The sequence below is a fragment of the Falco peregrinus genome, chromosome 1, assembly GCF_023634155.1.
Source record: "Falco peregrinus isolate bFalPer1 chromosome 1, bFalPer1.pri, whole genome shotgun sequence".
Classification (NCBI taxonomy): Eukaryota; Metazoa; Chordata; class Aves; order Falconiformes; family Falconidae; genus Falco; species Falco peregrinus.
Genome location: NC_073721.1, coordinates 125,749,945 through 125,763,497, shown reverse-complemented (window position 1 = coordinate 125,763,497; position 13,553 = coordinate 125,749,945). Strand labels below are relative to the sequence as shown.

General features: G+C 37.5%; 1 protein-coding gene across 1 annotated transcript in view; it reads right to left on the bottom strand.

Annotated features, from left to right (window-relative positions):
* IQCH (IQ motif containing H) overlaps positions 1-13,553 on the bottom strand; it is a 72,601-nt gene that overhangs the window by 39,503 nt on the left and 19,545 nt on the right. Inside the window, exons 9-12 of the mRNA XM_055816056.1 lie at positions 12,562-13,113; positions 11,862-11,928; positions 6,204-6,287; positions 3,664-3,839 (exon numbers count right to left, since the gene is read on the bottom strand). Coding sequence (XP_055672031.1) covers positions 3,664-3,839; positions 6,204-6,287; positions 11,862-11,928; positions 12,562-13,113 — 879 coding nt within the window. The remainder of the gene's footprint in view (positions 1-3,663; positions 3,840-6,203; positions 6,288-11,861; positions 11,929-12,561; positions 13,114-13,553) is intronic.

The following is a 13,553-nucleotide window of genomic DNA, read 5'->3' as shown; positions in this document are numbered from 1 at the left end:
TGGAAAGAATTTTTCTTCTAAAAAAGAAGATCTAATCCTGAACAAGCTGTTCATAACAGATACTATAACCTCTAAATTTAAACTGAAAATATTAGTCATGGAGGTGAAACCTCAAAAATATTTTCTACAATGTATCCTATGCACGGCCTGCAGATAACCCAATTATCTTTCCAAAGACAGAGAGGTGCACTGAGGCTGAGACAGATAGGCAGAGACATCATGCAGAAATAGTACAAGAGACATCAACCACAACAGATTGCCATAAACAATTCATAATCGTAACAAGAAGAAAATCCTCTTCATATGGAGCTTTTGTCTAATTTAGGCACCAGTCAGGAAAGTATTCCTTTTTGGGATCACACAAATACTGGATTTGCTAGGGATTTCCAGGACTGTAGGACCCAGAATATTTTCCTTCAAAATCCTGGATGCTCCTCCATAGGGACTGAAATATAAATCCTGATTCCACTACTTGGATGGGGACGATGGTGGGAAAGGAGACAGGGAGGCCTATGGAAATGGACAAAAGGAATCCCCTTTTGTCAGTTCCTTGGTGCTTTCTCATACCAAACATGCAGCTGCAAAAAGTGCCCAAGTATCTCTGTAAAGGAGTCAGACATACTGCAAGGACAATGGGAACGTAAGTCAGAAATGAGATGCTTTTCACAGTTCTAGTAGGAAAAAGGGAGTCACAGAAGTATGAGGGCAAAAAGAACAACAAATAAGTTTTCTGGAGTCTTTTTCCTTCCATCGGTTTTAAAACTGAGACTCAATGTTCTGATTCATTTGTTTCCTTTCTCCTGAGCACTGGTATAAAAGCAGGGAGATGGCCCATTCTGTTGGTCTTGTGGCAGAGTTCTGCAGTGTAGAGAACAGGATCAATTTCCAGCCCCGGTCACTTGCTCCCTGGGGCCACAAGTGGTGATGTAGGGATGAGATTTGCTTTGTCTCTCTCAATAATGGATTTTACAGTTAATTAAGGAGTGCAGGAAACAGGTTGTAAAGTCTAGTTCATTCCTGCTTTAAGAGTGGTATAGCTGCCATGATATACAGTAGTGCAAGTGAAAGCAGGAAAACCAAGGAATCCTCTGAATTTGAGCGCAGCGTGCATAGAGTAGTGGTTAGGAGGTTAACCAAAGGGCTAAGTCTTGCTTCTCAAGCCTGTTGATTTTTGGTTTTGTCTTTAAACTTCTCAAGATCAGAGAAGCTGACCTTGGCATCAGCTTTACCACGATGAGCAAAGCCACCACCACGCTGTTTTGATATGATATTTGATATGTAACCCTTGGTTAGAAGTGTTTTCACACTGCACGTGGATGCACCAAGGCACAAGAGGTCATTCTAATAGCTAGCAAATGCCTAAGGACGACAGTATATGGACAACTTTTTCCTCAGTCTCTCTCTGCCTCTCCCCTCTGCAGATGCCAAAGGGCACACAGCTATCTGTGATTGGGTGTCTTTTCTACAGCTATTCCTTACATCCAGTTCCATCAAAATAGCTAGGAAACTGGGCAAGGCCGATTTGTGCTTCTAGAACTGCTAAAAGGAGCCTGCTAAGGTAGCCTTTAAGCCACACTTTCATGTACTGGGAATAAATTTAGGTACATTAGGTACAACAAAAGCTTTTTATTAAATAACCCAGAAGAAAGATCCTTAAAGAACCTGTAAAGCTCTAACCCTTACCCAGACAAAATGACAGCTAAACCCATGGTCACTGAAGCCAATGGATGACTGTGGTCAGTTATGAGTACAGATTCCTCTCCACAAAAAAAGATACACTTCTTGGGCACATCAGTTAATAGACGGTAAAGAATACACGCTTAATGAAAAGAAGGTAGTTTTGAGGATTCTGCATATAAACGGGTGCACCACACTGAACAAGGGTGTACCTCAGCCTGGTATCACATAACACCTGCGATGGCCCATTCTCTCTGATGGCACCTGGCACCGATATATGCTCCTCAGCACTCTACAGCTGCGGGAGCGGCACAATCCATAGCGCAGAAGAACCATGTAGCCCTTGAAACTAAGGTTAGGCTCCCTACATCACAGCATGTAACTTTCCCCAGTAAATCATAGCTGTGTAATATATTTTCAGAAAGCTGTTTGCTCTTCACCTCAAAAAAAACATTATTTGGAATATTTCAGTAGAAATTGGAAGAGTGAAGGCTATACGCAAGAGATGGATGCCTAAAAACAACCTGCTTTTTTTTTTTTTCTTACAGTGAAACTACTTCAGCCAAATCAGTATGACCAAAACTGTCCACAAAGTATATTTTCCATTCCTGTACAACCTGTCCATGTTTAGCAGTTCATCTTGTATCCATAGTATGATGTGGTTTAGGTGATATTTGTAGCATGGTTCATGTAGAATGCTTCTTAAAGCTTCCAATATTTGGTAGTACTGGAAAAATAACCCAGTATCCAGCTACAGCTGTCAAAGTGCAATTTAAAAAGAAAAAATATATTACTGGTATTTATCAAGGATTTACCATCCCAATAATTCTACTTTACAAGGTTAAGACCCAGCACAGGCAGTTGTGATTCTTGCAGGTTTCCAATACTCGGATAAAAGGACAATACTAAAGAAAAGCCAGCTCCTAAAAACACAAATATAGTCTTGATGCTTTTCTCCAGTTTCAGAGAAAACAGAACACATTCATATCTACAGAATTCATTTTAACTAGGGCCAAACTCCTAGAGACAGCTGTGACTCAGGGGTCCTTCCCTATACAGCAAAAGAGCTAAGCACTCTTCTTGCATTAGCTATTTTCAGACTATTTCAACAGAAAAGGATTCACACACGTACACAAGAGTAGTTCTACAGTAGCATACTGTTCAGCAACACATCTGAAAACTCACACTTAAGGAATATAAAAAGTTTCTTTACCTTCTGAAGCCATCAGTTTCAATCAGTCTACAGTAAAACAAATACTTGCTTAACAAAATAACTAGAAGATTGTTATTAATATATATCAAAATTAGGAGGAGGGCTTCAGGAATAAACCCTAGGGATATAAAGACACCACAAAGATTCATAAAAATCAAATCTCAGCTAAGACACTGTGGACTTAATATTTACAATATAAAACTAGTCTCCACTGCATAGAGTCTTCACCACACTGCAGTATTCTCAGAAACACTGTGCGTAGTGTACGTTAATTAAGGTCTCCTTTTAGACCATGTTTTAGCACATAGATTTAAAACTGATGACAAGTTTGGAGCTAATATTTCTGTATTACCTAACCCAAGTCGTTTTAAGTTATGTTTTTTAAGAATTTCTGCATTGGATTTAATTGCAAGAAACACTACAAACACACGAATGATTGAATGCTGGGCTACCAGGAGATAAAAGTTTGAGTAATAAGAGCGGTTTATCGCTATGATTTGCTTAGAGATATAAATCTATCACATTCTCAGTCCCAAGCATATAGTAAGAAGGGGCGGTGGTCTGCAAACAGCCAATATAGGACTCTCTCAACTAAGTCTATAAAGCTAAACCAGGATATTTATTTCCAATGCTCTAACTAGTAGTCTAATCAGTAAAGCCCTTAAACTTGCAATAATATTTCACTGATGTGTACCAGAGCGTTACAAGTTATAAAATTTCCAATTTAATTTTACTGCATCCCTCAAGCTGTAGTAATTAGAAGACAAACTCACAGGGAAGCTGTTTATAGCTTCAGGGGTGAGAATTTTGAACCTGTCCTGCAGGTCACCCATGTCCTCAGGGTTCCCAGATCTAACAGCTGCCTGCAGACCCAGGAGTTTATTGTAATACTGCAGTAACTCCTCACTCAGATGAAGGGGGCAGATGTAGATGACGTCCACATTGGCATCTAAAACAAAGGGGCACAATGTTCATTACAGGAAGAAAGGTGAACTCCATTCAGAACAGCAATCTGATAATTCCTGATCGTTTGCAAACAAACAGCTTCCCTAAAAGACCACTGGAAATAAAACTGAGATCTGTAATTCCCAAATCTTAGCTGTTTAACCGATTTTCCTGTGCTTCAGCATTTCTCTGAAGACAGGTCAGCAACCCAAAGAAATAGCTAGTTTTTGAAATTCAATCGGCAGCACATATCGGGGGCAGAATTTTGAAAGTGTTGCAGGGGGATTTAAATGCGCGACTCACATTAACATCAATGGGAATTGTGCACTGCTTTAAAAATATATCCCATTAACTTCAGTAAATTATAAAACTGAGCTATTAAGTTTAGAAAGCTGATGAAATTGCAATTTCATATGCTGCCTGGATTTTGCATGGCCTGTTCCTGTTCTTGTCCTGTCCACAACAAAGCACACGGTAGGATACCATTAATAACTATTGCTGAGCATGCGAGTGTGCAGATTAGCTAGTTAAATACCACAGTGTGAAAATCTGCTTTTCTGCATGTAAAACAACTTGGGCTAAAAGACAGTGTGTACACAAACACTTCGAGGTGAGAAAGTGAAAGCCTTTAATATACACTGTTTTGGAAAATTTTAACTACCCTGCTCTTCGAAAATATTAATGTTAATAGATGAGCTAATGAATTAATGGGCCTTGCAACATCAATAGAACACGCTGCCAAAAAGCACTCCTAGATTTGGATCCAGCTCCTGCTGAAATCAGTAGGAAGTCTTTCATTGTCTTTACTGGGCACAGGAACAAGAGCCTGGAAAGTGCCAGTGACAACTGCTATTACATGTGAATGAATCAGAAGCAAAGCAATTATTGGACTAAGGAAACCCGGAGACTAATGTTCTAAAGGAATAAGATACCCCATTCATTCTGTTTGTTTTGCCATACTGCAGCAGGCAAACAGCCCGCATTAAAAATGTACGGCCAGAATCTCAACTGAAGCATTAAAGTAGTACAGTATCCAACAATCAGCCCTGTATCTGAAACGTCCACACAGCCTTTCTATAATGCAGTTCATTACCATATCACTTCTTAAAATGATTAAAAGGAGTAGAACTGTTAGTCAATACTCTATTGCTTTTAGGCATTTACTCAGACTTGCAAAGCAAGCCTGAAAATTTACCAGCTAGGGTACAAAAAGACTACTTGCCAGTCTCGGCTGTAATGCTGAATGGACTGCACTGTCAAAAATTGACAAGCTCAAGTGAATTTGTTGAATAAAATGTGGCAACACATTTTACTACTCTTAGCATTGCCCTGTAAAGAGATATACAAGTCTCCTTTGGGCACGGTGGGGCTTCAGAGACAGATTAACTCACAGGAGGTCACAACAAGCAAGGAAATCCTCTGGTATTCTAAAGAAATAGAAAACTAACGTGGTAAGTATCAATGCTCTTCTGCCAGGCACAGGTAAAGCATCTCCTCTAGTTAATAATGTATTAATATTTAACTAGTTTGTATTTTACTCATAGTCTATCTTACATTTTTGCAGTAGAACCAGTTCTCACGTTCACAGATTTTAAAGTGAGAAGGAATGACTGTTTAATGTGCTGCCTTTGTACCTTTAAGTTTCTAATTATCATTTTACAGACCCAAAACACCCCTATGTTAAAAAAATTAAAAAATAAAACTGTACAGTGGAAAAACAATATTAGTGCCTAGATAATATATAAAGGCAATTACATTATTATTTTAGGCAACTGTAAATTTCTGGATCTAATATATTTTTGTTACAAACTTACTAAATGGCATTTATAAAATAATAATGATACTGAAATATACATGAATCATGTAAAGTATGTCATTCCAGGGAGCCAATGAAGTTGGTCACTGACAAATAATATTATTCGCTGCTTTGCTTAAAAGAGGACTGTCATTCCAGGAAAAACTTTTAAATGCATGTCTTTTGCCTCATTTGCTAATTAAAAAAAAAATGGTTTAAATAAGGTGTTGCTCTTTTCTAGCACATCTTTCTCTCCATATGAGCCTGGATGAACACTAGCAGAATTAGCTACCTAATTTTGTAGAACACTAAACACTTTTGATCATTTGTGGTGCTCAGCATGCCACAGGATGAGGCTGCTTTACTTTACCACGGAGTCAGAAAGAATCACCATGTTTTTCTTAATACCTTGGACAGGAGAAAATGCCACAGCAGATAAATTACTTCTAAGTTTATATGTTCTCTGTATTTAACGTTAATACAAAAAGAAAGTCCTCACTGGTCATTTTCTTTTATTCACAACTACGGGCAAATAACGATCAAAAAATAGGCAGCCAACAGCTCATAACATACCCAGTATGTCACACAGCCTTCCCATCTGCACGTTCTGTTGGAGAGCAAGATCAGGAATATGCTCACGGGTGCACTGGGAATATCCTGGAAAACAGGGAAAGCCCTCCAAACTGTATTCAGAAAACCCCTGGTACATATTTGAAAGAAATTAGACTTTTGGGTTAAAAGAAGCTGTAATAAAAGTATTAAAAACCCTCAAACATGGTATAACACTAATTGCATCATCTTTATGAATTTACTTTTATTAGTCAACTGATGCAACACCGTGTTTTCATGTCATGAGATTTTAAATACAGACCTACATGGTACAGACCTAATAGAGCTTTATAATTAAAACATGCAGACTATTTTGTTTGAATCTTCTATGTTTCTGGATCTTTTTTAAACACCAAAAAAACCTGACACCATCATTAAGCAAGAATCCTGGTACATTTTGTTCTTCACACAGATAAAAGGCAACAAAACCACTTCATTAAGGAGATGTCTGGGTGATATCTGATCACTTTGTTGCAGGGGATGAATGAGTGGCGGCCTGCCTGAGCTTGGATTATCTATTTGGAGCTCACACTTCCAACTGACTGCATACTTGCATTCAAAAAGACTGCAGTAAATGACATAACCACTGTAACTATAATCTCTAATCCTGTAATTTCGAAGTTCAGCTAATTCTAAATTAATTGGTGCGCATACACAAACACACACCACCACAAAACGTGAGTTGCTAGTTGCAATAGCTGTGATTGAATCAATAAGGAAGTTAAGCCTCACATTCAGTGTTCAGCATAAAATCTTGACCAATCTGCTACCAAGATCCTTACATTTCCATGTATCTGCACATCAGCAATCATCTGAAACTCATGAAAAACTTACTTTGACTAAAATCTGCTTAGTATTTCAGTGCTTTCATTTTGAAAGACGGCAATAATGGATCTTCCAAGCAAATTACAAGGACAATTATTACAAGTAATCAGGATTCTAAGGGACTGTGGCAATGACATGTTGCACACAGGAGAGCAGAACATAATAAAATACAGAAAAATGGAAATCACCAGTTCCACTTTTAGTAATTTTTTGTGAAACTTACATATTGTAGTTAGCACAATGGTACCATGCACCTGCAGAACTATATCAAGGTAAAAGATACTGATTTTTTTTTTGCCACTCTAATATTAAGCTACAGTAATTCAAAAAAGCTTGCTCTGATCCCTTATACTTCAGTCTCAAGGCTTCATTTTGTTGTCTCAGGTGGGGACCAATTTTAAGCCACTAACAATGCTGCCTAACAAGCTCAAAACATTTAAATTTCAAATGTAGAAAGTAGCCAGTATCCCTACACTAAACTGTCCTCTTGAAAACACATTTGTTTTTAAGAACGGAATCTGGGCAGAAAAATAACATGCAACTACTGCTTGGAAAAACAGTAATTATTTGAAAGGATAAGAGTTAAACTAGCAATTGAACAAACAAAACTTGCATGTTGCTATGGTTCTGCAGATACACTATAGCATTACACCAACTACCACATGTGCTTTTCTTAGATAGGTTAATAAAACATTAGTTCACTATATATTAGCTCCCATTGACATGACCTCGTTAGATTTAATGAGAGGAATATCCACTCCTTGCGAATCACTCAGCTTCCAATGGACATTATGAACCACGTTAATCCTCACACCTGCTACATTTTGAATGCTCTGTACTTTCCTGGCGTCATCTGACAACGCTTACTGAAGGCAGGGGCTTAATATTCCTTTCCCTGCAGTTTAAACAAACTTCAACCCAAATGAATGACATATACTGCGATCATAGTCTGCATGTTCCAGCACAACTATAACCTGTGCCATCATTTCTGGTTTGTTATGTGCAGCTGGTTTATGTATCACTAACATTTTGTGCTACAGCGTTTGGTCTCAAATGCATGCCACATTTCCGATAAATTTGCATTTGCCAGAAGCCAAAGCTCCGATTTTGATTCAAAGAACCACTACTTCAGTTGATCTATACCTGCAATCTGGGTAAGTTAAACTCCAAATGGTGTCTGAAAACAGCGATGGTAACAAAAGCCAGACATGGCAGAGTGCTTGAGTACGGGGTTGTTCATTTGCACAAGGCATCAGTGCACCATGGCAGCCTGCTGGTGGGGCTGGTCTGCAGGAGGGTTGACCTTGGGAAGCAAGAACTGAAAAATTTCGATTTCTCAGTTCAGAGGCACTGAAAGGACACTGAGGGCCTTCCTCCTTCACTTGAAGTTTTACAGTAGTGTATGTGCAACAACTTCAGTGCAATGCTCCCAATTTGCACAGAGGGAAGTGTAGGGAGAGTTATAGAAGTATTAAAATAAGAGGTATATGAATAAATGGTAAAGGGCCTGCTTTCACCTCCCTTTTCAAACTCAGCTATGACCTAATGCCCTTTAGATGCCATTTTCTTAATAAATTTCGCTCATCTCAAAGTGTCCTCTCAACAAAGAATCTGCAATGCTTTCAAACTTGCCTTTGAAAAAAGAAGCAGCAGTACAGAGTACAGGGAGACACGACATGACAGTTTAAGTAACCACGGGGTGATGTCTGAAGGGGAAAGAGGAAAGAGCTATCTAGGATTCAGCCACCTTGTGCTTCCCAGTGCTTGGGACAGGTCTAATAAATAATAGTTAAATTTCTTACTATACTTGGCACATCTACTGTTGAGCTGAAACTGCTTTTAAAAAGGATTCATGTATCACACAAGAGGAAGTTTTGATACATAAACAGTAGGTCATATAGGGTGACAAATTTTATTTATTGTACATTTAACTATTTGGGTAGAAAGATGGGGCAATCGTTTCAAAATAGTTGAATTAAAAAAAGGAACAGTATTTGAATCCCAAATACTGCAGAAGTGTATTCATCCATTAGAGTGTGGGAGTAAACCTGATTAAAAAGTTCAAATTCATTTTTCCTTATACTAGCTCATAAAAATGCTAAACAATCTTTAAACAATTGAATCTACTTTCTTTTTTTAGCTATGGTAGAAATCCAAAGGTTTTGTTTTGGTGAAATAAATGGAAACATTTATTTTGCAGCAGTATAATTTAAGCCCTTCACTATCCCTTTTTCTGGATTATTTCCAGAAACTTTACATGAATCTGAAACTGCTGTGAAAATGAAGACTGCTGAGAAATTCACAGTTATGGACCATATCCATTTACTGGAATTCCACTTGCATGGGAAGAAAAAGCAGACTCATTTGCCCTAAAAGCTGAAGTCAAGGAAATGTGAGTAGAAAATTTCAGGCTCTATTTTAGATTTACAAAACCGAATAGAAAAACCACTATCAGCATATCAAACTACTTCTCTGCCTTGGTGTTTATGTGCTCTGTCCCAGTTCTTGTCATTTCGAAGCATTTTTATGATTACCCAGACTCAGGCCTTAAAAACCAAATCCTGCTGTAATCAGCTGTCCTTTTGTCCTCTTAGACCGAAACAACATGTTCCTGGTTTAAATTGTCCAGTTTCCTGCCCAAATAGACTTCTTAATTATAACATTCCATAAGGCTAAAGAAAAGGTGGCAAAATATTTCAGGGTATTTAACAGTTCTTTTTCCAATCAAATATGACAAGACATGGCAGATCAAAAGCATAACTGGAAAAGGCCTGAGAAGAAACTACACAAATGTTACTAGCTGGAAGTGTTCCAGTAATGAGCCCAAAATTTTACAAATTTTTTTAAAGGTCAAATATGTAGGAGCAGAACAATTAAATATTTTAAATTATTTCTATTCTTATATTTTAAAGATTTTTAGTTTACAGACTTTATGTTTTTATCTTTTCAAATTTTAAATGTAAGCTGTTCTTAAAGTGATATAAAACCAAATTTGGTCAATTTCTTCGACATTTTATGTTGCTGTTTCTCAAAATCAGTTCAACCTTAACATGTCAAAAGAAAAAAATGCCATATATTTACATTACATTTTAATAAGCTAAATGCTTATCATTATTTAACTCATGTAAAAACCCTATGGAACTCTACTAAACCTCTTGATATAGCCGACGCATTTAATAACAACAAGCATGAATAATTTTTTCAAACAGCACTTTCAAATCCCTCTTTTGGAGGGCATAAAATACTGTTTTCCATGCCCTACTTAAATAGGTATCCTAATTTTCTAAGAAAACATCTGCACTCAAATTATCTTTACTACTTACTTCCTCATTAAGGGAAAATTTCCACTTGAATACTGCAGCCTCCAATGCATGCATATACAAAATCCTGTATTTACAGCAGAAGGTTGCACAAAGCATGTTACAGTATTGGGGCCTGGGCTCCAGGTGAAGTGTTAAATGAAGTGGAATTTCACTAGAATTTTAGAATTCACTTAAGTTGAAATAATTTTAAGAACTTCTATTAATTCCACTGCATGCTACAAATCCATCAGAGGAACAAGGACATAATTAATTTTTTTGTTAGTTTGTATTAAAAACATCTCAGTGTAATCAAAACAACTTTGAATGCACCTGTTGTGCAATGACTCTGTTAACTTTTGAATGCACACACCTAATTAATATTTGCTTTTTCCTGCACAAATGCTCTCCTTCACATCTTCAACCAGTTTAGAACAGTGGAATGTATAAATTATTTTTAAACGATCCTGCTTTAAAGTAGAATTCAGTCACATGATTTAACCTAGCATATCCACATGAGACTTTTAAGACAGAGGTGTAATTAAACTCAGTTGTTCATCAAACATATTTATGTTAAACAGTCAGCAGAATCATGAAATGAAAGGCTATCTGGGCTCCAAAATTGAGAACTTAAAACTTATTTACAGTCTTAATTAATTCAGGTCTTAACCAAGTCACTTTATGAAATCCTGAATCTCTCAGGTCAATTAATTTGCTATGTAAGTACAAATTATAAATCAAGTTACAAGCATTTTGACAGGATTTCATGCTTTAAGAGATTATCAGTGCATTCTAGAAATTCCCAGGAAATCATATTCTGTAATTTCTGAACACCTACACCGCCATTGCATTGCAGAAAACAGCTTTTAAGCTCCCCAATTCATAAATGTAATTAAATAATTACATTAGTACTAATTAACATGAAACTGCAGATTATTTAAGCGCAAAAACCACTATTCAACTTCTTAATTATTCTTGTTCACACAGCATTTCCTTTTGCTCAGGCGCCCTAGGTGCAAATAAAGCATCCCATCTGCTCGTAATTAGAACTAAATAATTTCAGAGAATGTAGCTTATCATTTTGACTGCACATTTGATTAAAAACAGTGTACAAGCAATATCCTGGCTTATTGCTGTAACAGCAACAACACACACAGGCCCATGTTTTCCTATCATTAAAGAAGACTGAAAACATTATCTGTTATTTCAGGGGGAAAAATACAACTTTTTAGTTCATTTCATACAGATGAAAGCAAATTACAGCAAATCACCTCTCCACTGAATAGCGGCCCCCACATAATGACTTTATTTGCTTAATCCCCAAATTAAACGCCGTTTCGAGCGAAGGCCCTGTGTTATTACTCTCATCATGTCGAGAACATTTTCCTGCCGAGACCAATTTGAATAAAACAAGGGGCCTTCCTTGAACTCAATCAAGGAGTCATAATGTGGTGGGTAATAGAGGTTGCTGATAGATTTGCAGGCAAAAGTGTTATACCTAATGATGGGATATGGATAATAGTCCTCCTGGAGGTCCTGATGCGATTCCAGTTGGCTGCCAGATGCTAAAAATCAAGAAGAGCATTGATCAGTGACAGGAAGCTGTAGTGGATTCATCTAGTCAAACTTCAGCTGTTTTTCCACTGTACAGTTAAGCCAGGCATAAATTATATTAATTGATTTAATTACATACTTAAAACATCTTCCCCAATTAATTTAATTAGGTGGCTACATGAAGCTACTGGCAGGGGAAGATTAGAGGCTGCTCACTTAATTAACAGAATATGAATGAAAAAAAAAAGAAAGCAAACATAAATGAAATTGTGAGCACTAATTAAGAGGCTGTCTGCAAACTTAAATACTTTCTGACAAAGTGGTGACAGGAATGTAGACAAGAGAGGGATTTTTTTTTCTGCAAATTAAGTGCCACAAGGTATATATAAGGAACTAAGGTAATGCAGTTAAAACATTGATTTTCTGACAGAACTACTGAACTCAAAGTGAAGGGACATTTTCCATAGAAACACTGCAACAGATTTTGCAGCCACAAAGGCTGAATTGCTGATGAAAGATGAAATATGATACTTGGACAAGTGAACGGTTAAAGGGGGAAAAAATGGAAACAGCTTATTGCAATCACTGAAGCAAGAGATGTTTAGAAAAGAAGTGCTGCCGTAACAGCTGGTAGCACTGCACACCTTGGCCCTGATGTAAAAATTCTCCAGGTGTCTCTGACGTGATTCCTTCAGGGTCTTTTTCACACGTGCCATGTGATTACGCAAGAGCCAAGAAACCGCGATCACACCTGATGCCCACTGCTGCTGCCTGAAATGGACGTAGGCTTTTCTGGCCTGATAACATCGCCACGTTGCTTGGATCTTTGTAGCGGCCATTTCAGTACCCCCTTGGCCTTTGTACCTTTGGCCAGGTCGATTTAAGATCTTTTCCACAGTTGATTGATTCTTTATCACTGACAGAATGTCACTTTTGGTAGGATTCTCGTTAAGCTCAAAGTCTGATGCGACTTCCACCAACTTTTTACAGTTTATTGTAGCCAATGGCACATCATAGTCCTTAAGAAGCTTTTCTGTACATTCCAAAAAAAAGATAATGCTCCCCCAAGATAAACAATAATGTTGCTTGAATGCCAGAAATCCTGGAGCTTTCCGGTCTATCGTGCCATGGTAAACAGCAATGTCGCAATCAAAGCACAGATCCTGTAAGGACTGATGTGGAAACATTTGTGGGGGCTGTGGGAAAAGAACAGCCACAGATTAAGAGTAATTGCCACTGGTCATAAATGAGTGGTCAAGACATGATACTGTATTACTGTTTATTACTTTAACTGTGGGAATTTATGCATCTGAAATACTAGTACTGATTTACACATCATAACCACAGTCTAGCCCAGCTTTACACTGTAAAACCCATTGCCACATAAAGGCCTCAGACGTCACGCAAGATTATGAGCATTTTTAAGGAAATACATTAATTGCACAGAGGAACTACACTTGATTTACTGAATATAAAAATTTAGTTCTACAGTTATTCATTGGACTACAATCAGAAAGTAACTGCAATGGCATTCTTCCACTGAGACTGCCTCCATCTACTCCAGAAAACAGGTATCATCCTGCCATATAAGTGAAAATAGGGTAAAACTCAGAATAAAGTGTTCCTCCCTCTTAAC